This window comes from Myotis yumanensis, unplaced genomic scaffold, assembly GCF_028538775.1.
Source record: "Myotis yumanensis isolate MYYU_CA2020_CCGP unplaced genomic scaffold, mMyoYum1.0.hap1 SCAF_1, whole genome shotgun sequence".
In the NCBI taxonomy this organism is placed as follows: Eukaryota; Metazoa; Chordata; class Mammalia; order Chiroptera; family Vespertilionidae; genus Myotis; species Myotis yumanensis.
The window spans coordinates 31,140,190-31,164,326 of NW_027223752.1; the positions used below are offsets into that span (position 1 = coordinate 31,140,190).

Below are 24,137 nucleotides of genomic sequence, written 5' to 3' on the forward strand. Positions count from 1 at the left end.
GAGATAATGGAACCTTGAGGACTTACTTCAAGATGTGGGCATTCTAAGATCATTAGGTAAACAATAACTGTGGACATGCCATGTGTTTTCTATTCTTTTTTTCTTTCATAAGATTGGCTGACAGGCGGTCTTAAAGTGAATAATTCAGTGTAATTAAAGGGATCAGACAGACCTTTAAAAATATTCAGACTCTAGGATTTGAGAGTGATTCCTCTACATTTCAGTCAATTGATGTTGATTGGCTGCCTTCACCAAATATTTGAAATAATTAACACAATCCTTGGCCAAGACCTTTCTTTGGATTCGTGTGGGTTTTTACCTAACCACCACCCCACTCTTCCCTTGTCACATTGCCTTCTGTGTCATTATGCTCAGGCTGCCATAATAAAGTACAACAGAGTGGGTGGCTTAAAGGACACAGATTTATTTTCTTACAGTTCTGGAGGCTGAAGTCCCAGATCAATGTGCTGGCAGGGTTGGGTTTTCCTGGGGCCTCTCTCCTTGGCTTGTGGATGGCTGCCTTCCTGTTGCCTCCTCACATGGCTGTTGCTCTGTGCATGTGCACCTGCTGTCTCTGTGTGTCCATATTTCCTGTGCTTATAAAGACACCAGTCAGATTGGATTAGGGCCCTCCTAACAGTTTCATTTGAGCTTTTCTTCTTTTTCTTCTTCTTCTTCTTTTTTTTTAATGCTTTATCCACTGAGCCAAACTAGCTAGAGCCTCAGAAACTTTTTTAAAAATATATTTTATTGATTTTTTACAGAGAGGAAGGGAGAGGGATAGAGAGTTAGAAACATCGATGAGAGAGAAACATCGATCAGCTGCCTCCTGCACACTCCCCACTGGGTATGTGCCTGCAACCAAGGTACATGCCCTTGACTGGAATCGAACCTGGGACCCTTGAGTCCGCAGGCTGACGCTCTGTTCATTGAGCCAAACCGTTTAGGGCTGAGCTTTTCTTCTTGAATCACCTCTTTACTGGCCCTACCTCCAAATATAATCACTTCCTGAGGTATTGGCTTCAACATATGAACTGTGGGGGACAGAGATCGCCCCCTAAAACCTTTCATTCTTACTAACTTTCAGCGTTCCAGACTTTTGTGTTTTCTTACCTAGTGTTGTCATATGGACAGAGCTGGACAAGCAGGGCAGGAGGGTCTGAGGAGCTGCAGTGCCAAAGTCTGTCTTCCCTTTGGGGTGAGGTTTCCTTGGTCCAGTCAGCCTTGCCTTTCAGAAAGGAAAATATTTGCATCTCCATGTCTCTCCTCTTGTCCCTTCTCTCATCTGAGTGGCCAGGGTGTAGCTATGGTCTTCTATCAGGAGGAGGCTGAGAGTGACTTTGATTGGGTTGCTGTTGGGAAAGCATTTCTTGGCCACGGTTGCTCTCTCTAAAGTATTTATTAGGTTGCCATTATTTCTCACTCCTCCAGCGCTGGCTTATCTCCTTGACATCTCCTCTCAAAGGCCAGGTCTTTGTTCCTTTGTGTATGTGCTCTCCTCACACTAAGGGTCTGGAATACTTCTGTCTGTCTCTTTTGTGTGTGCACGGTGATGGCCACAGTGGGGGAAGGCTCTGATGGCCCCTCGGGTACACTGCAGGCCCTTAGCTCTTCCTGCGGTCCCCTCCCGCAGGCTGTTGACTTCGGAGATGGGCCCTTGCATAGTTTTCTCTGTCCCCCAGGATTTCCTCATACACTCTCCGGGGTCAGTGTCTCCTGCTTCCTCAAGTCCTCACCTTGAGGACGGCTTTGCTCGGCGAGGAAGCTGTGTCTTCCCTTCCTTCCTTCCTTCCTTCCTTCCTTCCTTCCTTCCTTCCTTCCTTCCTTCCTTCCTTCCAGATGGAGACACTTCCTAACAGATCTCATCCCGACGCTTGTTCTCCTCTCCCTGTGGGTCTGTTAGTGAGCACACTCCCTCCAGCCCCTCTGAACCTTTCTCTTCCTTCCCTCCTTGCTGATGGAATTGGGTTCTTCAAAAGGACCATCTGGCCCTAGCCGGCTTGGCTCAGTGGATAGAGTGTCGGCCTGCGGACTGAAGGGTTGCAGGTTTGATTCCGGTCAAGGGCACATGCCTGGGTTGCAGGCTTGATCCCCAGTAGGGGGCGTGCAGGAGGCAGCCGATCAATGATTCTCCCTCATCATTGATGTTTCTATCTCTCTCTCCCTCTCCCTTCCTCTCTGAAATCAATAAAAATATATTTTTTTTAAAAAAGGATCATCGGACTACCCAAGGATTTGAAACTGCAGAGAAAGGAATAACTCTACCTGGGCTCCTCTGGGGCCTCCTCTCACAAGGAAGGTTCCAGAAGCCTCACAAACACCTTTTTCATGACATCTCTCAGTGACCCCTTTGTGATTAACCTCAATTTGGCTACTGGGGAGGGTGGGGCAGAAAGGCCTTCAATGTCCATAGAAGCCATCCTTTTCCTCTTCCCCCATTTCCCTGGATGAATCTGACAGACAGCAATTTTCCCCAGATTCTCTGCACCACACCGGCCACCCGTCAGCATGCTGCTCTGAATGTGTGCTCGGGTTCCTCCGCATTCCCCTGGTGAGCAGCCCCCAACCATTTTCTCGGGAGCACTAATTGCCGGCATCCTTAATACCCAGTCATTAGCTGCTCCCACTGCTTGTGGTGGGGGTGGGCTCCCATCCGTCCTGCCCCTAAATGCCACTGGGGCCGTGTGGTGAATCGAATGTGACAGCTCTGCAGCATCCTCAGGTCTCAGCTCTGTGATCCTCCCTTGGCAGGGCTGTGGAGTGGGGGAGGGAGGCAGGGAGCTTAATCCTCGAGGCTAATCTGCAGTCCCTCAGGAACTGGCCTGGACGCTGGACGCCAGTGTGGTGGGAATGCTGACTTTTCCCTCTTTAGCTGTAGCCTGACCCGAGCTGCTGGTGAGCACAGGCCTCTCGGAAAAACAGCCCTACAGACGCAGGCATTTCCAGGGCCCTGGGCAGCGGCGTTTGCACCACCTGCAGCAGAGAGGCCTTTTGACTTTGGTCCTCCTGCTGTCCCTCGCTGCATCTCCCCCAGCTGTGTCTCCAGCAGAGCCCATTGCTCATCCCTGCTCCTGCTGCTGCTGAAAGGGCAGAGTGGAGCTGGCATTGACCTTCCCCCAGCCACACTGCCCTGTGCTGCCAGCTCAGCATTGACTGCCATTCCTCCCGTCCTCCTGCCCCCTCCCAGCTGATGCTCTCTGTCCTTTGTTCCTCTCCTAGTCTCTCATTTTCTCCTGAGCACACGTTTCTCGTCCTCCTGTAGGCTTGTCCCCTTTCCTCTGTGCCCTGGCCTGTCTCCCTCAGCTACGGCCACCCCAGGGCTGCTAGGAGCTCCAACGCTCCCCTGGGGAGCGAGTGCTTTTCTGATGGGGTCTTCCCCGCCTGAGCTGCTGCCCTTCTCTCCCTGTGAGAGGCTGGATTCTTCTTTCTTCCTCCATTTCTCTTACTACCTTCATCTTTCTATAAATGAAATCACTGTGCGTGTGTGTGTGTGTAAGGGAGGGAGTGCTTGGGCGGGTAGGATTCTGAGAGGGGTCTCTCAGAAGCATTCTGTTGTGACTCTTTTAATGCCACTTTGGTAGACAGCCCCAGAGGGGCCAAGGTAGCAGAAAGAGCACTAGATTAGAACTCCAAACTCCTTTGGCACAGGCTTACAAGGTCAAAACTCTCCCTGAATTTCTTTTTACCTTCTCTGTGCAATGGGACTCTGTTACAGACAATGTTTTTAAGGTATCTTGGCGTGGGTGTGAGCACATATGAGGTCCTAAACCTGGATGGAAAAGCTATGTGAATAAATTCAGTCTAATCCACTCATCTGTGCGTCCGTCCATCCATCCATCTACCCATCCATCCATCCATTGGTTTAGTAGCCATGCGCTGAGTGCTGCCTTGTTCCCTGTCCTTGAGCAGCTCCCAGTCTTGCGTGGGCACGTGTACTAGGACACGTGCAGGGTGGGTGAGGGAGCAAAGGCTCTGAGGCACACACAGTACACGTCCACTCCATTGGGCTGGTGTGCTCTCAGGGCAGCAGCAGCACCTGGGACTTGTTGGAAATGCAGATTCTTGGCTCCAGCAGACCTCCTGAAACAGAGACTCTGAGGGTGGGGACCAGCAACCTGTGTTTCAAGAAGCCCTTCAGGGCATTCTGGTGCCACTAAAGCTTGAGCACCACTGCATTAGGGGATTTGCAGAGGCTTCACTAAGGAGATGACATTCACGGTAGCCCTTGAGGAATGAGGAGGAAGTATTCAGGAGATGGAGGTAACTGCATGTAAAAGGCAGGGAGGTATGAAGTAGCATGGCATATCAGACCATTGGGAATAGTTGGATCTGACGGCGTTGAAAGGATGGTAGACATGTTGGCAGAGGCCACAGCTGGAAGTGTCTTCTGTGTGTGGTCGTCATCTTGTAGGAAATGGAGAGCGACAGTAGCAATTACTAGAGGACAAGAACCAATAATTTATAAGGAAATCTGTCTGGCGTAGTATTAATTGTTAAATGGTATATCTCTTTTATTTCATAGTGTAAATTAGTATAAAATGCTCTCTATAACATACTTGGAACTCCTAAGAGGAACATGTTTTTTAAAATATGGGTCTGTAAAATTTATTTCAAGCCTATTTTAAAGTCCATGGAGTGGAAGTCAGGTTGTCCTAGGTCTCAGGAGGTCTTAGTCTTCCCTATACATAGTGAAGGCTTTCCCTATCTATCCTTCAGGAGAAGGAAAGGCCCCATTGTCAGGTACCTTTGAAGCAAGCTGTACTTTATAGAACTGAAGGAGGAGAGTCGAGTTGATGAAGGGTAATGGCTGATTAGATAATCTGAAAATTAGTCTGATAATGGGAAAATTATCTAAAAGAAGCATATGATGTCATTGCCACAGTGATAGGAGAGATATAATAGATGTTGTCTTCTGACTTCTCTGTCCTCTACTGCATGGCCCTGGGGCAACAAGAAAGACTGACACAAGCTTAGAAATGTTGGGCCTGAAAGATGCCAGAAAAGCCATAAATAAACTGACACAGCCCACTACTTACCCAGCCTCCGTGCAGGGAAGTCAGGCTTTGTTACAGGTGGCAGAAGGGAAATTCAGACATGGGACTCTGTCTGGGAAAGTGAGCTGCTTCTTGCTTCCTGAAGAGCAAGTTTGGAAACTAACAACAGGTGTTTTTTAGGTGCATTATTTCATCCTTATTTAAGCAAGTAGCTTACAGATTGCAAAGCGAAGAAAAACCCAGGGGTTGCTTTGGCCTTGAGAGTAGACTTGGCGTTCATTTCCTAGTCCTGTGGATCATCCACACCCAGTGGCCGAGAGAATGGCATTGGAATTGGCCAGGCCAGGGTGGGTCTCGTAACTGCTACTCTGGTCAGTTACTTACAGGTCTCTGCGTTTTTGTTGCCTCATCCATAAAGCCGCAAGCATAATCACTGGACTTCATGGGGTTGCTGCGAGTCTTCAGCGGGGTGGTGTGGGCGTTTGGCACCAGGCCTGCACGCTGTGAATGCTGATATCCCATCTCTGTGCCATTTGGACCAACAGAGCATGTCTGTGACCACAGATGGCTGATCTGAGTCAGGGCCCATCTGCGACTGTGCGATACTGTGGTGCTAACTGCCTGTGGGGGTCTCATTGGCATCAGGCATAAATATCAGAATCTGACCTGGCCCTGGCATATCCTTTGCTAAATTTTAGATATGGGACACCAATCCTTCTACACAGGCTGCACATGTGCATTTATTGAGAACGTACAGTGCATGTGCCCACTTGTGGGGCTTAGTGAAATTGGGCCTCTGAAAAGGCATCACATGTGGCTCAGCCTTAGGAGACCTTCTGGTTTAATTGGAAATAAGATGGATGCTGGAAACCCAGAGAGAGGAAGCTGTGGGGCAGAATGTAGCCAAGTGTGGTATTTATCATCCTGTGTCCCCAGGACCAGGCATGCACCCGCCACCTGCCTTCCTGTGAGTCTCTTATTTCTCATACATATTTTACTTACTCACCTAGAATGTTCAGGATTGAAGAGTTCCATGTCCTAAGAAACGATGATGTCAGTACTTGCCGACATTCCTTGAATGTGTCAGACACTGAGCGAAGAGCGCCACCTTTATCTCATTCATTCCTCACAACAAATGAGGTGGGCGCTATATCCCCTAGAAGACATACCAAGATGCACAGAGACTGAGTATGTGCCCGTGCATGGATGGGAATGCTCTAGTCACGTGTCACTTCTTTTCCTGCCTTATCAGAGATAAAATTATTTCCCATCTAGGAGAGGAAAGAGGCAAAGAAATTGTGGAACACCTACTAGGCACCAGGCAATTTACATGTATCATCTCCCGTAATGTTACAAGTCCATGAGACGCATGTTATTGCTTTCAATTTGCAGAGTAGAAAACTGAGGCTCAGAAAGGGTGAGTAATTTGTCTCAAGTAACATGAATAGCAAGATGGGAAGCTGAAATGTGAATGTGCTTGAGGTGGGCACCGTTCAGTTACGTCAGCACATTGGGGCCCACGTGATGGATCCCAGTCTTAGTCCGGGATCTTTGTCATGGTCCTGCTGATTGCTTCTAATTTTCACCTTTAGGCCAATTGTCAAATGAATCATATTGCCTGGCGACTTTTCAAGAGAAATTAATGTTTCACTGGGCAGCATCTTAGTTAGCTCAGGCTTCCATGCCAAAGTAGATGGGGTGGCTTAAACAACAGGACTTTATTTCTCACAGTTCTGGTGACTGGAAGTCCCAGATAAAGGTGTCAGCAGGGTTGGTGTCTGTGAGAACTCTCTCCTTGGGGTGGTTTTCTTATGTCCTCACAAGGCCTTTCCTAGGTTCATGTGGGCGGAGAGAGAGAAACAAGCTCTCTGGTGTCTCTTCTTATAAGGGCACGAGATCCCGCCATGAGGGCCCCATCCTCAGGACCCACCTAACCCTAATCACCTCCCAAAGTCCCCATCTCCACTACCATCCCATTGGGGTTAGGTCTCCAACGTATGCATTTTGGGGGAGACACTATTTAGCTCACAGGGAAATTTAGTCTCCAAAAGTAATTTGAACTGTGTGTGGTGCTATATGGACCTCATCCCCTCATTACAAATTCTACTTGAGACATTAGTTTATAAATGCGTTTTTTGTTTTGTTTTGTTTTGTTTTGTTTTCAAATATATTTTATTGAATTTTTACAGAGAGGAAGGGAGAGGGATAGAGAGTTAGAAACATCGATGAGAGAGAAACATCGATCAGCTGCCTCCTGCACATCTCCTACTGGGGATGTGCCCACAACCCAGGTATATGCTCTTGACCGGAATCGAACCTGAGACCTTTCAGTCCGCAGGCCGATGCTCTATCCACTGAGCCAAACCGGTTTCGGCTATAAATGCGTTTTACTTTTAAAAAATCACACATTACTCCGTTCAACAATTTTGAAGATTCGTCCTTGGCTCTTTGTTTTCTTTCACCACCCACCCACCCAGGTCAGCTCCCCTCCAAAATATACCCCAGATCTCTCCCTTTCTTCATCTCCTAGCCACACCGGCTCCTTCTTGGATCATTGCTTCTTCTTTTTTGATTTCTCAGCCTCTCTTCTTACCTCTTCTAGTCTATTCTTCTCTTATAGTCTATTTTATTTCAAAGTATAAAATAGATTATGCCATTCCCTGCTCTCAATACTTTTATCACACTTGAATACAACTCAAACTCCTCACCTTGAAGGCCTGCATTTTTTGCTTCTCAAAGTGTGGTCAGCAGCACCAACATCACCTGGGACCCAGGTGATTGTCTTGTCCAGGTTTTCCCAGGCCATTCCCAGTTTGAGACCAAAAATCCTGTGCCCTGGCAACCCCTCAGTGCCACCCAAATCCAGACAGTTGACTACCTTTCAGGGAACCTTAATAAGAAATGTGGAATCTAGGGACCTATCTCTAGATTTTAATCATAATCTGAATTTTAATGAGACCCCTCACGTTTAAGAAGCCCTGGCCTCCAAGGCCTACCAGCCACTCTGATTTGACTTCCCTCAAGTGTGTGGTTGTGTGTGCTCGGGGTAGGGCAGTATCAAGTGGGCCAGCTAACAGCCATACTACCTGGGTTCAGAGGCAACATAGCCACTTACTGACATGTGACCACAGACAAGCTACTTAGCTTCCTTGTGCCTCAAGTGCCACCCATGTAAACCAGAACATGAATGTGTCTGTCTCATAGGGTTACGTGGTGATTAAATATTCATTCAGATAAAGCACAGCATGAACAGAAAATACGTGTGATGCAGTGTGTGTGTCTCACATGTTGTGTAGAGCCATGGTTCTCGAGCTTGCGCACAATAATATCCCTTGGAGGGTTCATTAAAACACAGACTGCTGGGTCCCACCCCAGATTTTTGCTACACCAGTAGGTCTGCGGTGGAGCCCTCGAATTTGCATTTTTAATAAGTTCCCAGGTGAACCATTGCCTTAGAGAAATCCAGCTTTTGAAGACTGGTTTTCAATCTATTTCTTTAGAATTATTTTCTTTTGGATGCACTGGGTCAGGTAACTGGCCAGGAATCAGGCTGCACTGTTAAATCTAACGGCTAGCCTTGGTTTCCATTCTTTCCTAACGTTCCATTCTACCTGGGCAAATGTCTCCATAGCTCCCAGCACCTGCTGCCTGGCTTGCTTTCTGGGTGTGTCCCCATCTGGGCCCTCCTCCCTGGCTGGGTTTTCCCTCAGCTCTGGTGCCTGGATTCTGTCCTAATTTTGAGGTCTGAAACTTGAGGCTCATCCTTTTCCTTTTTCTGAATACTGTTTTTCAGTCTGAAGGACCCAGAAAATGCTGGTTCAATGTGGACCGATGGGGTTGACATACCTGAGTCCCATGGAGGTGGTGGTGAGGAAGGGTGCAGAGGGGCTGGGGTGGGCAAGGTAGGAAGGAGGCTTCCTAAATTCTAATAACACAATAATATCCCGACAACCTAATGGGTAAAGCTTAGCTGATGCTAAAACACCAGGATCAAGATGTCCTGTAGTTCTCTAGGGGAATGACACTTCATTCAGAGCCCTGTTGACATAGCTGCTCTCAAATGAAACAATTTCCCCCTCAACTGACTCATTTGGTGGCAATGATATTTGCTGCACCAGGGCTTGGACTGACCCATACGACCTTCTACTGGAAAATTAAAACATCTCCTGTGCTTTTCCTAATCAGCACTGAGAAGGGTAATCAGTTTTGCTTGGTCTTTTTCTCCCTTTCCTGAAGCATCTGTGACAGACCTGGTGTTGCTGGCCCAAGTCTGGAGCACAAAGGACAGTACTGATGGGTCATTTCTGGCCCCAGAACTGTGATGTGGTGTCCAAACTGCTGGCCAATTGTAACTCTAACCAAATGCATCTGTCAAGATGGAGACCTCAGTGTGAGAATACATGTTTTCTGTTTCTATAGCACAGTGTTTAGGAGTAAATATTCTCAAGGCCCGTGTCTAACAGTATGCGTTTTGTATTTCATAAAGATGGAGGAAATGAAGGTAGATGCAAAGAAGAGTGGGATGGCTGATACCACATTTTAAAACACAAAAACACACAGTAAAACATGGCCTGTTTTCTCATTGGCTGGTGCAGGGCTCCTGGCAAGAGACTGAACATGGGACTCAAGGGGTTCTGGGGCCAACTGAGCCTGGGGGTTCTTAATTCCTTCCATCTGGTTTTCTAAGAAATACCTAAGGGAGAGGATTCCTGCAGGAGGGCAGACCTGTTGGCGGCGGTTCCTTCCTTCCTTCCTTCCTTCCTTCCTTCCTTCCTTCCTTCCTTCCTTCCTTCCTTCCCTTCTCCCCTCCTCCTTCTCCTCCTCATTCTCCTTCTTCTTCATATATTTTTATTGATTTCAGAGAGGAAAGAACATATATATATATATCAATGATGAGAGAGAATCATTGATCCACTGCCTCTTGCACGCCTTCCACTGAGGACCAAGCCCTCAACCTGGGCAGGTGCCCTGACTGGGAATCTAACCATGACCCGGTTCATTGGTCGACGCTCAACCACTGAACCATGCCGGCCGGGCCCCATTGGCTTCTTCACTGCAGCTTTAGTCCCCCATTAGTCATATTCCTCACTCTTTCTGTCCCTGCCATGAACGGGACTGACACTGGCAGTGCCTTAGCATGGTCACTCAGAACTTGGGGGATACTTTACATCCACTCGGTTTCTGGTTTTTGACTTTTCTTTGCCTGGCAGATCCTCCCCCCACCCAAAGCCTCTGCCAAGATTTGTTCATTCTTTCATTAAGTGTTGTCAACTCCCCGTCAATCACTGCGCCAGGTGCTGGGGATTCAGAGATGAAAGGCACTGCGCCTGCCCTCAGGGAGCTCACGGCAAATAGGGAAGAGACACCTACATAAGCATGAAGCAGCATGAAAGACTGAGCTCCTCTGGGTTTGGAAAACTTTGTTTTTCTGTCTCTTCTTTCACCCTATTTAATACTCAAACAATGGGCCTAAAAGGGACACGAAGACGCCATCTAGCATATTCTCTCGCCTCTGAGTAGGCGTGTACTCAAAGAACTGAGTCTGGGGAAGCCTTTCCAGGTACAAAGGCCTCTTCGGAGACGCCTGCTCCTCTGACCACGCCTTTGTGTCACTGCCTTCCTCTGGTAGCTTGTGCTCCATCCAGCTCCTTCTTTCTCATGTTGTCCTTGATAATTCGGAGTGTGGCGACTTAGCTCCTTCCATAAACGTGACGACATTAAAACAGCCCTGGGCCTTCCCTTCTCTAGCGGTGCCTGGAATCGTTCTGCACCAGCAGTCCCTCCTAACCCTTGTCCTACGTTCTCATTGTAGTCAGTGTCAGGCAGCAAAATGGCCAGTGAGGAAGGCAGTTCTCTGTCCCGTGAGTGGAGCCTGGTGTCAGTTTTCCCACCAGGCTCCGGAGTCCCTGCCTTCCTTATTCGGGGAGGAAGGCAGCCTTCGTCTTCCTCCAGGAGCCCAGGGCAGGGCCAAGGTTGCTACTACGTGTCCAGGAAGAACCAGCCTGAATGGGGTCCCAACATTTTTATTCTTTGGATCTGTGGGATTTATTTTTTCATCTCTTCTAGGGAAGCAATGAAAAAAGGTGTCAGGCCTTGGAGATAATTTATATGAGTAAACACGCAAGGCGTAGGGTGAGCAAGAGCATGAGAATTAAGGCCATTTATCCAGGCTCTGAGGCTTTGTTTGCCCTCTGGTCCAGCCTTTCTCACAGTCTTTATCTCACCACATTAACCCTCTTCTCGCTGTTCTCCTCACGGGCCCAGCACACATCTCTGCACAGCTGCCTTCTGGGCTCCAGCCTTTGCTGCCTCCCCCTCCCCCGCCCTCGTCCCTCATTAAAGGCTGGGTAGAAGGTAGCTGATGTGGCCGTGGCCTCCAGCTGAGGCCTGCTCGCTGATTCTGAAGGGAAGGCACGTTGCCTTACACCCCCTCTCTTCCCTCTCCCCGTCTCCAAAGCTTCCTCCTCCAGCCTGGCCTGTCTGTGTGGCCAGCCTGGGGCTGCCTTTCCCTCTTTTCCTGCCCCCTTTCTTTACTCCATCCTGTGAAGCTGCGCTCTGCACAGCCAAGTGCACCAGGCGAGGATGCTTTACACTTGAGAGATGAAGTAATAACAGGTGGCAAGACCAGAGGCTGCAGGAGCCCAGGATTCCAGTTGCCATGGAAACATGTCAGACCTATGGAGGGATGGGAACTGTCAGCCGTGGAGGGTGGTGGGGGGACAGGAGAGGCACATTTCCTGGAGGGTTCTCCTCACTGCCCCCCGGTTCCCCAAGGGCTGTGCACTCCAACTAGCAGGCCCCGGGAGACCACCGCTGGACTGGGGCCGGGGCTGGTTCAGGGCTGGGTGGCGGGCACAGAGCATGGCCATGTGTTTGTACACACCAGGCCCTGGCAGGCGGTCCTGAGCGTCTGCTCAGGATGTGAAGTCACGCTTTTGTGGATGTGCCCTGGAGCAGCCTAAGCTGGCTGGCTTCCTGTTCCCCTAGGACACTTGGGGCGGAGTTCAGATCTTGGAAGAGCCGGATGAGGGGCTGTTGCTGATGCCAGACTGTCCCTGCCGCCCATTCCTTCATGTGTGGCAGGCATATCGCAGCAGAGATCAGACGGAACTGGAGAAAGGCAGCCCTGTTTGGGTGGTAGTTCTATGGAAGAGTTGGGGCCGTGATTGCCATAGACACGGCCTGATTGAGGTAGAAAACCCCATAGTGTGTGTTTTCCAGAACGACTGCGTAACCCCTCCTGAGAGTGGTGGTGGGACAGTTCGGGGCTTGGCTGTTCTTCCTCTTGGTTTGATTTATATGAATGCTCCCTCTACCTTCTAGTCCCCCTCATCCCCCTCAGGAACTTTGTTCTTGATTTCTATTCTTTTCTTTCATTGAGATTTTTGGAGTTATCTGCCCAGATAAATTCCTAAACTCTTCAGGCTCACTTTATTTTCTCAGCAGCTTCCTTGTATCTCTTATATGATCTCAGCCCATGAACATTAATCAACAGAAAACCAAGTCCATCATTGCGGGCGCTGCCACCGAGATACCACTCGGGCCTTTGCCCTCACTGTCATCTTATTCTATAAAGCGGGACTCAATTTCCCATAAGCAGGGGCAGAATCTCTATTTAAATCCCACTTGCAAGGTCTGGGCAAGCTTCCTATTTATAGTAAAATCCTTTTTCTAATGATCTCAGATACAGTACCAGGAAATTGCTCACCCTGGGTCAGGCCATAGGCCAACAGAGCCGTGGTGTGAGATTTAGTTTAAAAAAATCCCTCCCCAGGCTCCTGGAATCTCCGGAGAAGTGTTTCTTCTGCAGAGCATATGACAGTAAGCAGGTCACCGGGATGGATCCCTGTGAGAGGGACATTAAGTTTCAGTTCAAAGGGAATTTCCGCTTTTACCAGGCCAACCTCAACTTTTATTGCTTTGGGATTCCTAAATAATGGGTTAGGTGAATGAAGAGATTTCTGAAATATTTTATATGCAAATGTTGGTCAGAAAGTGTTTGCCTCTGGAATTCCCAGGAGGCAAACACTGGGGACACAGACAACCTGGAGGTGAACCCCGGAGCCAGCCCTTAATCTCTGGACTTCAGTTACCTCATCTGTCAAATAATCCCTACTTCACAAAATATTTTTTTTGTGTGATAATCCATGAAATACCATATGTAAAGCATCCAGCGTAAGATCCATCACAGTTTTGTTGTGTAATAAGTGTTTGCTGCTTTTTCTTCTCGAAAAGCTGTTGAACAAGAGGGAGGCTGAGTGGGCAGATGCAACCTGGTGTCCCCTTCTCAAGAGACAATGAAGCGTAGTCTTACAAACTTTTCTTGGATGTTTGCATGTAAGATGGTGCTTCACCTACCATCGTAGGGGCACAGTGTTGTTCTTGCTGCAACCCAGGGCTCTCAGCTACCGCTCCTGTATTCTCTGGGAGTTAGAGATGACTGACCAATCTCTCTGGACATGGACCAGCTCTGCTCTGAGGACGAGGGAAATAAACCAGGCAGTGAATGACATTCAGCACAACAGATAACTCTGCCCCAGAGAAAGCCAGCCCAGTGCTCTGTCCCTGCTGGGAAGTCCCAGGGGTGGTATCACTATGCTGCCTGCTTGCATCTCTGCCGTTCTCTTCTGAGCCCTTCGTCCCACACGTTGTTAACCATTTCCTGTGCACAGGCCCGTGGGTGTTCCAAAGATGTGTTTGACGTGGTCCCTGACCTGAAGGAGTCTATCCTTTAATAGGGGAGATGAGGCAGGTGTACACATGCATAAGCAAGAGAAGCAACCTCAGCAGTGTCAGCAGAGTGCCCGCCCCAAAGCCTGGTTGGGGAATTGGGAGAGCTGCATGGGAGAACTCTCACCCCAAAACCGATCCTAAGTACCAAAACGTGTATGAGAACCAGGTGCGAAGACTATCTATGAGTCTACGCCATTTTACCAAGATGGAAGAAAGCTTTGAGCTCACTGTCATGAGAAGACAGTAGGAACTGAAGCAGAAAGGATTTTGCTGGAAATGAAGTGTAACCATTCAGTATCCCTTCCTATCCTGGGTCATTGCTCTACTAAAATACAGCCCCTCCCTCCCCCACTTCTAGCATGTCCCAGCTGCATACACCAGGGCCTACAAAGATTGTAGCACCTCTTCACCTCCTGGGCCTGGCACTTTCTGTGGCCAATAACCAACACCAAAATATGTGGGGACCCTGTTCTGATTCGGTCTCCTCAGAAATTTCTCTTCATCAGATGAATTAAATTCTGTTCCTTTGGTCTTTTTATATAGGATCCATTTCTCCATCATTGTCTTCTTCGCTCTACTAGATCATTTCTGAATTTTTTATTTCTTGCCATATTGGAGTCCCTGATTCAATGGTCTGGGTGTTCTACCAATGGTCTGCTGGTGGTAAAAACTGTAAAGGATTATCTGGGAGTTCTTATACTCTATATTCTACTTCCTTCTCCTCATAACTCACAAGTGATACAGTGGGTTGGGGACGACCAGCTTCTTTGGTTGCTTAAAAGATTTTGTGAAAGGGCAGAAAAAAATCTGACATAATAAGAGGTCCCTAAGAGAACAGGAGAGAGACAAATGGTGAGATAGGGCCTCCTGAGAGTTATTGTGAAATGATACACATGAGATTTTTTTTATCGATTTTTATGTGGGAAGCTACCTACGTTGTAACTGGCATCTCCACATTTCATATCTAGTTCATGCCAATCCTGAAATCTAACTTTTGTTTACATTCAGCCCCTACATTTAATACACCACACTTTTTTTTTGTCCACCTTTTGACTGATTTCCATGATAGCCTCTTGGTCAGGAAACCCTGAGTTTACTTGCTTCATAGATGTGCCTGGCTTTTTTAAGAGAGTTCCAGAAATGGTTAAGATGGCAATTGAGAGGGAAGGAAGAAAGGGACTTCCTTCTGGATTTGGGCAATGAAAATTTTACAGGCAGATGTACTGGTTTTTGGCGATTTGCGAAATGATTCTCTATGACATGCAGATGCCTTTGAGATACAGAGACTGATGTCAGGGTGTGGCGGGCTCCTCTGTGTGCCCCCAAACAGCCAACACTTTTCTTGCAGAGACTTGTCTGCCTCCCTGAAGATGAAAATCAATGACTTAGAAACTGATTAAACAATCCAAATAGCAACTGATAAATGGATTAACCCCCTGTAATGTGATTCTGCAAGCTTTTGTCTTCTGCCTTTCCCAGGTAAGTTTTTCTATTCCTGGAGGCAAAGCAGAGGCATGGAGGAAGCAAAGGCCAGAGGGAATCGCATTAAAGTGGGTGAATCCGTTTATCACTTACTGTCTGGATAGTATTTCTGCTCACATATCTGCTTCCTTTTACAGCTTCGTACCCTACGGGACCCTGATTAATGTTAGCCAGTGAATAATGAAAGATAGCAGGCATGGGTATCGCGAGGAGGAGGATGCCCCGTGGTTTAGGCTGATCCCATAAATGGAGAGATGTTTCTTTCTACTCACAAACAGGGAGTGTTAATGTGACAAAGACATGTCCACAATAGGGCCAGGGAAACAGAGGAAAATGGGGGAGTTTCTCCCGAGGCAAAGAACCTGTGCAAGGCTTTACACCAGGCAGTAGAAACTGAGAGTGCTCTCAGTGCTCGAGGACAGGTGCTGTTCTCATAAGGGTTTGTTTTAAGACGATGTACCAAGATTTTTCTCTGTCTGTATAGGACTTTCATCATGGGCGGCTTATGAGGATCTTAAGCCTCAAGGCACACTCACTAACTCGCTTTTCAGTCCATCTCTGGCCTGAGGCTCAGCTAAGTGTCCAGTCTGATTCTAGGCACGTGGGTTCTGCTGATTATCTAGTCCTGGGTGCTTTCCATGACCAGCGAGTCTGGACTTTAGGGAGATACAGCTGAGCAAGAGTGAACACCTGTGTACCTGCCAAGATGCTCATCAAAGTCCCCAAGAGCATCTGCAGTGTCCTTTCTGGAAATGAACGCTGCTTTGTTTTCCTTTTCAGGGATGGTAGGACTGTCTCCTAAACAAAAGCATCTTTCCGAAGGGCAAGGCCTAAGCATCGACCATTCTCCCTCTCTCTCTCTCTTCTCTCATATTCACATTCTCTCTCTCTCTCTCTCTCTCGTCACACCACTGTTTATGGCTGCCATCTGCTGTTTGGGGCCTTGGCCCTGAGAGCTGCTTGTTCAGGGATGAGAGCAGTTCACTTGACTAGCAGGCCTGGATGCTGTGCCCATCCAGGGATGCAATCAGAGGAACAGGCTTGTTTCTTCTAAAACGCAGAGCTGGGAAATATTGCAACAATCAAAGTAAACTGGGTGGCTTGCGAAACATTGACACTATTTTTAAAACATGGTTTTATTGATTTTAGAGGGAGAGGAAGGGAGAGAGAGAAATATTGATGTGAGAGAGAGAGACGTCAATCGGTCACCTCCTGTATGCAACCCCTGACCAGGGAGCAAACCCAAAACTTAGGCACGTGCCCTGACGGGGAATCGAACTGGGGATCTTTCGGTGCATGGGATGACATTCAACCAACTGAGCCACACTGGCCAGGGCAACACTGGTACTATTAAACTGAGGAGGGTCAAAAAGACCCCAACTCAAGTTAACAACTTGGTCGTAACAAAACCTCAGATTCTAACTTCATCTTTTTTTCTGGAGCAGATTTTGCCAGACTGTGGGTGAAGAGGGGGCAGTGGAAACTGATCTCAGTCTAAAATTCAATTAAAAAAATGTTTCTACAGCCCAGAAAGGACCGGATGGGACAGTCATTCCTAATAACTACTGTGACTTCTGCTTGGGAGGCTCCAACATGAACAAGAAGAGTGGGCGGCCTGAAGAGCTGGTGTCCTGTGCAGACTGCGGACGCTCTGGTGAGTGCCACCCCTTCCTGCACCTGTGCCCATAGACCAGCAGCTGTCCCCCCGCACGCCTCTGCTGTCTGCCATGGGGTGGAGGGTGGGGTGGGGAAGTTGGTGGTGGTGACGATTTCAAGTACAGAGGAGTTTTCAGGTCATTGGATATTTTTCTACTTTGGATCTCAAGAAATCATGCCTCGGGAGCCAGGGAAAAGGGAAGGGAGAAATTCTGGTCTTGTGTTTGGCCTTTTCATGAAGTGGATATTCCTTTGTGTGTGTTGTTGTGAGATATGTGGGGACACCTGGAGACACACGCAACACTTTCTTGTATCGGGTGCCGTACATGTAACACAAAGCTGCGTTTGTTCTGCGGAAGTGCCTGGGCGCACTGGAAGGTACGGAAACATGAATATTGGGGCAGCAGCTACATTTTGAGTTGTGGGAGTCAGAGACCCCTGCGCTGCTCGGTAGTAGCATAAATATCGCATCCGTTGGCCGCTCATCCCATTTTCTCATGTGGAACCAAAAAAGAGACCCTGATAGAGGAAGGAGTCAAAAGGGCAGTGTTCTTAGGGCTAATCTGAAGTTGGCTTGGCCTGTTTTGAAATTTTCATTTCTAACCTCTCCAAAGACTAAAATAAAAAAAGACTTTGATCCTGTTCTTTCATTCCTAAAATGAATTCAGGTTTTCAAGTTTTGCTCAAGCTGTTGATTGTTTTTTAATTCTAACCAAACCGTTACTTTTGGCTGGTTGTGGTTGGTTGTACTACCAATTTTTCGTAGATTTTTATGTCATAACAAGGCCAACGAGAGATTTCAGACTTGTGTTTAGTCTCCTCAACTATGGACTCTTGTAGGTGAGATGCAGTTCAGTTGGACACTGGATCCAGCAGCGAGGAGGCCCTGCTCCTTCCACACGCTTCCCTGTGTCCTTTCTCCTCCTACTTCCAAGAATAGGGCTGAGGTGACCACACCTGGGTGTACCGGAGCAACTCCATTCTTCCTTTGCTTGGTCCACAAACTTTAGCGCTAGTCTTTTTCCTTTTCTTTTTACTTCATTTGGCTTTTGGGTTGTTTAGATTCAAGACTGACTTGAGAAGTAATTTAAAAAGGAGTGGTTTCCATTGCGTGCAAATCTCAACATGTAACACTTAAGGACCCTGACAGGGTGGCCCACTGCAACCCTGTCAGTTCATTTACTTTGCAAACATGATACCTAAAGCTGAACCTTTTACTCTCCTGGTGCCAGTTTAGAAAAGAGGGCTTGTGTGATAGTGGACTCTGGGTTTTAGATATTTAAAAAGAAAATGAAACAAATGAAATGCAGTTCAGTATTTTTAAAGTGAACGACTGTCAGAAGCGAAGTCACTTGGTGTGATGCTATAGGCAGAAGGCTATGGACCGCGGGGGACGTGCTAGAGAGGGCAGCTTCAGGATCCTCATTACAAACTACTTCCTTCCCTTCCTTCCCTATAAAAGATGAGGTACTTGAATCTGATTCATGGGGGACCAGACGTGGGCAGTTGATTTTTTTTTTCTATCCAAACCCTTTTTCTTCACAGCCTTTTACTCAGCTTTTTCTTCCCAGGATCTGTCTGCTTTGTGACTCAGGGGACTATTTTAACCAGCCTAGGTGTTCTCATTGCATTTGCCAAGGATTAATTTTGGTGACTAATTTAGTCCAGGTCTGCCTCTGATTTTCCTGAAACAGTTGATACCTTGGGAATAAACAGGTGGCATTAACCCATGGGATGTGCTTGTAAAGATAGGGGGCAAATACTTCTCCAGGGCCTCCTGGAGTTTTTCCAAGGAAGAGTGTGGAGCTTGGAAGAGCTCTCGTTCCCTCCCAGTCCATCCCACTTCCTGTTTCCAGGGGAGAAAATGAGATTCCCGATCCTGGCACCGTAACTGGCCTATCGTGACCTTATTTGGGGGTAATCCTGGGGCCCATTTAGAATGTAAACAGTTTAAACCTGAGTTGTATAAATTTCAGGAAATAACTCCTATTTTTTCACTCTCTTAGTGCTCTGAGTTAGATTTGACAACTCTGGACTTTCTGGGGTAACGAAGACCTGGGCGTGTGTCGTGGCTGGAGTGTGTGTGTGTGTGCACATGCATGTGCATGGGCACATGTATGTGGGTGCAGATCACACTAATGTCCTCCAGTGGTTAAAGAAAACGAGAGACTCTTATTACCTACCACATGTCGGACTTTTCAGCTTCTTTTTTCTTTCTGTGCAAATGAGCCACATGGTGTAAGGGCAGAATTGAACGGGTACTGAAAGAGTGGGATTAGACACAGGTAAAAACAAAAATAAAGCAGATGGAGGCTTAACCGCCTGGAACGGGTTATCTGACAGTAATACCTTTGCAGAGCTGCCTGTCAAAGTGAAGGACACACATTGTGCAAGAAACACCCATGGAAAACACCAAAGAAACACCAGCCGGGCTAACACCCACCAAGTCAACTCATTGCCTGGGGTGGGGCTGAGTGAGTGTGTGTGTGTGTGTGTGCGTGTGTGTGTGTGCTCACGCATGTGCGTGCATACAGAAGAGAAAAAAAATCTCGTGAGGAATCTTTCACTCATGTTCAGAGCTGTGGACGTACATGTTATGGTAGAGACAATGCCTTTTCAGGGAGGGAGGAATCCTTTTCCCTGGAAATGTTGGCTTTGTCCTTTTACCCCAAATCCCTGTCGCCAGGTGATGCACCCAGTTAATCTCTTTTGGTGCAAATGGTTTATGATCTTGCTATGAAGCATAATGTTGTAATAATATAATAAGACTATTAATAATGCTGTCTGTTGCTTAACCCATGTGCTGATATATTCATCATACATGTCAGCTCATTTGGGAAGAGAAGGCAGGAAGGAGAAGGAGGCAGCGGCCGCAGCACGCACCACGGAGGACTTATTCGGTTCCACATCAGAAAGTGACACCTCAACTTTCCACGGCTTTGATGAGGACGATTTGGAAGAGCCTCACTCCTGCCGAGGACGCCGCAGTGGCCGGGGCTCGCCCACAGCAGACAAAAAGGGCAGTTGCTAAACCCATGAATGGACTCTCTGGGCAATTAGCCATCACCCTCTGACTTGGTCATTGTTCTGGTTCTGACACATTTTTTTAAAAATGAAAGACAACCTTAGATTTTCCCTTCATCCTTGCTTTTTCCTCTTGCCTTCCATCCATCCCTTCCCCCTTGTCCTCAATTTTGAGTATGTACAGCAGAAGCACAAACTACTGAAACAAAACAGAACAAAAGAGCAAACTAGTCCTTCAGAGAGATGGCCTCGTGATGTGCTGTTTATTTTCCAGAGCAATGAGAAGTTAGGCGCACTGTCTCTCGGGGGAGGGGATCTTTTTGATATGAGCAGAGTTGATTTCCTCAGTGTTCCTATTTATTGGCAAAATGAGGAGAGGAGGAATATTGGGTTTGGAAACAAAGAACCAATTACATTAAATAAATTATTATTTATATATTCTAACTATTATTAGAAACTGACTTTTTTTTTTTTGAGAGACAGAGAGAGAATGAAGGAAAATCAAAGAAATTGAAGTAATACCCTGTTTAGAAGGAAGCCACTGGGGGAGGATTGATTCCAGGAGACCCGGGCAGGAGGAGTTCCTCGGTGGGAGATGATTGCACTCTGTACCCCACGGCAGGCCCCCTCCCCATTTCTCATCCCTGACCTTTCCGGCTTCCTCCCTGCTTGCGAGAAAATGTCAGCAGTTGCTGAGAAGTGCGGGCTGCTGTGTGCCTCCCTCCAGCACCTGGGTCCCCCCCAGCAGCGCCTGCTGGGCTCCTCTTCTCCATCAGCGGAGCCACTGTTCGGTGGTTGCTGGTTTTTCCCTCACTTTCCTCCTGGTGAAGAGCGATTTCCAAATGCAGGAACGGAACGTAAGCAGAAAGTCATGGACTCAGCAACCCGAGCTGCGCTCGAGGAAGAAAGAACGAAACCTGAAGTACATTTCCCTGCCCCACACCCCTCTTTACAAACGTAGAAATGCCCGTTGGATGATCAAGTCCTCCCGTATCCTATTTTTTATAGTGCCCTCCAGGCACTTTGTTTTATGTTTCCAATAGCATCTCCTGCAATAAAGCAAAGCCACACTTGCTCAAGGCCCCTGGGGCGATGGAGAAGACCACCCACCTTGTTGGCAGTCCCAAGAGTGAACAGCTGTGCGGGCCTAGTCAAAAGGTATGTCTTGGCTGACCTGTCTTACCATGAGGGCAAACCATCATAGTTGTTTTTCCCCCCTTACTTTCTTTTCTTCCCTCCCCACCCCCACCTACCTTGTCTTTTGTGGGGTGTTTTTTTTGGGGGGGGGGCGGGTTGGATCCCCTTCTTAGTGTGAGAGTGACTCCCGGGTAGCCTGCCCCTCTGCCGTGTCTGTGCATGTACCCCCACAGGGGCCTGGCCCTAGTGTGAGGACTGAGCTTGCTTCGGGCTCTGTGTGGAGAATGGGGGGCTTCTGGCTTCTGGCTCAACTCTAAGAGAAAGTGCCTGGGGAAGTGCCTACCTAATTGCCTCCCACGGCTACACCTGGAGGGGGTGTCCAGGGAAGTGACCTGGGCGTGGGCTGCTGGACTTGGCAGGAACGCGGGCGCCTGGCCATAGGGGGACTGCATGTTGAGGTTGGCCTTTCTTGCTCCAGGTACCAATTTAACAGCCAAGGGGATGCATCCAAATGAAAGCAGGTCTATGATTAGGCACAGCACTCACCTGAGCTGACCTGAAGATTCCGAACTCCCACTAAGTGCGCTCAGGTTCTTTGGCCTCCATGAGAGCACGGGTCCAGAGACATGGGTTCTGCCATTTGGCTTGGGTTGGGTGAGGAGAGAGGCCACCCAGGCTCTTAAGTGTCTGGGAAGATCCGCTTTGACGGTCCATCCTTTGCAGACCTTCGGTGAATTAGACATCTCGTTAAAATAGCAAACCAACCAGACAAAAGCAAGGACCAAGCAAAGAAACCCACAGGCGGGCCCTTTGTGCTTCTCTGGTACCTGAAACAGGCAGGGCTTCTGCTCCTCTCCTGCTTCAGATATGGACGTGCTCGCCTGGGCGTTTGTTCTCATTGTGAGAGAACGAAAGTAACAGCCTCATCCAGTTTGGGGATGTCCTGCCTCATCTGTATGTGGTCCCGTTCCTAGGGAATATGGCATAAACCCCCAACAGTTAATATTGCTGCATGTGCACGTGTGAAAAGCCAATATAGTTGGTTCCAGTTGGTTTCTGCTAAGGGGATACAATCTGCTCTTGCTGTCACTCTCCACCTCTTCACCTGTTCTATTACTTTGAGTCAGATATTGGATTCATGGCATTATGACTTCCTCTCACTGATGAACTGTGAGCTCCCATGTTAATAAAAGCATGTCTGACCAATGGATACTGTCATTTGAAATCTGTCTAGTTGTTTGTAGTCCTGAAATTCTTAATGACAGCCTACCTTTGAACTTGAAAAAAAAATTCAATCCACATAATTAAAACAGGTTATGAAAACCCACCTAATTTCAGAGTCTAGCTTGGAGTTCTGAAGGGAACGAAGAATGAAGAATTGTTTAAACAAGGCAAACTCCCATGGGAAGATTTACCTGAGGATGGCTAGCGCTTATCTGTTTTATGTTTACTACTATAACTTGGTTTTCCTTTTCTTCTGTTGGGGATAGTAGATATCCTCATCTTTCTCAGTTGGTGTAGCCAATGCGAGCATGGTCCTATATCTTAGCATTGCCTGAACACCTTGTCTCACCTTAATCACTGTATACAGACTCAGAATTTACATCCTTTAAAAAAAAAAAAGAACGAAAAAAAGAACTGGGAGGTACTTTAAAGATGATCAAGTTCAAATCTTTCCTTTTTTAGTTGAGAAAGATCAACTCAGAGAGGTTAGATGAGTGGAGTGAGAGAGCAGGATGGATGCTGATTTGGAGGCAGATGTGTTAAGGTGAAAGAAGGAAACTCGGGGGTTATAGGAGGAGGAAGCTGGATGTCCTGAGTTTCCAGCCACCTTGATGGTTGATGTTGCATCTTTCCCACCCTCTCTCTACGTGACAATGGCCAACATTCATGTGCCAGACATTGTCCCGAGTCCATTCCCTGGAATAGTTTATTTAATCCTCATGACGACCCTCTGAGGTAGGTGTTTGTGTTATTCCCAGTTTACAAATGGGAAAACTGAGGCTCAGTAATAAGGTGAAGAGATGTACCTAAGGCCTCACAGCTAATACGGAGTCAGGTTTGATCCCTGGCCACCTGGCCCCAGGACCTCCTGTACTCTTATATTATGGTTCTGTGCGGCCCTTGCAGGTTCCTACATATGGGATATAGGAATATAATACAATATTCCTATGTGTAATCTAATAATAGAAATATTAGTTCATTATTAAAGAGAGACATGGAAATTATTTAGATGAGGAAGATTTCAGAAGTTCAGCGGATGCATAGTGACTTGTTTCATTTTATATACTTGACAAGGATGTCACCATCTCTACATAAGTAATAATCCTTGTCATCGAGAGCTACTTTGGTGCCTCCATATTCTGGGAGAACTTTACTCCCACTTTCAGTAACTGGTTGAACCTCTTCACCCGTTCCTTCAGAGCCCTATCCAACAGCTACTACTTTTTGTTTGCAATACTTTTCCTTGAGTTTTTTCTGGAAGCATAATGCCTCCTTTGGCTACAGTTATGGCTGCACTTCAGTTAATACTTGGTCAAAGGGGGAAGATATACATTGGGGCCTTGACTTACGAGTGTCCCGACTAACGAGTTTTTCGAGATATGAGTCATCTCGGCCGATTTTTTGCTTTGAGTTGCGAGCTAAAATTCAGGTTACGAGCCAGCTTCAGATACCCCACCGCTAGTTGGCGCAGCGAACGTCACAGTGAACGCCACATCAGCCCAGCATCACGTGTCTCACTCGTTCACTTTTTGATTTGACATACGAGTAATTTGAGTTACGAGCTCTGTCACGGAACGAATTAAACTCGTAAGTCAAGGCCCCACTGTATGTGTATATACCTCCCTTGATTTTTCACAGGTCCAGTTGAAAGAAGGGGTATTTATAATGAATATAGCTGTAAGTGGTAGCCTTATTAAAGGATTAGAAGAGTAAGCAATTAGGTCCCCAAAAAGAAAATTCCAATTAAAATTCTGTGCAGAAAGTTATAGAAAGCTCGACATTTAAACCTCATTTCTAGACATTCCCTCCTGATGCCTACTAGGAACAAAGGTCTCCTTTTTCTGTGACCTCAGGAATTGCAGCAGTTGTATGAGCAGTCAACACATC

General features: G+C 47.4%; 1 protein-coding gene across 1 annotated transcript in view; it reads left to right on the forward strand.

Annotated features, from left to right (window-relative positions):
* Positions 1-24,137, forward strand: part of DPF3 (double PHD fingers 3) — a 271,445-nt gene that overhangs the window by 197,733 nt on the left and 49,575 nt on the right. The window contains exon 8 of the mRNA XM_070417223.1: positions 16,735-16,863. Coding sequence (XP_070273324.1) covers positions 16,735-16,863 — 129 coding nt within the window. The remainder of the gene's footprint in view (positions 1-16,734; positions 16,864-24,137) is intronic.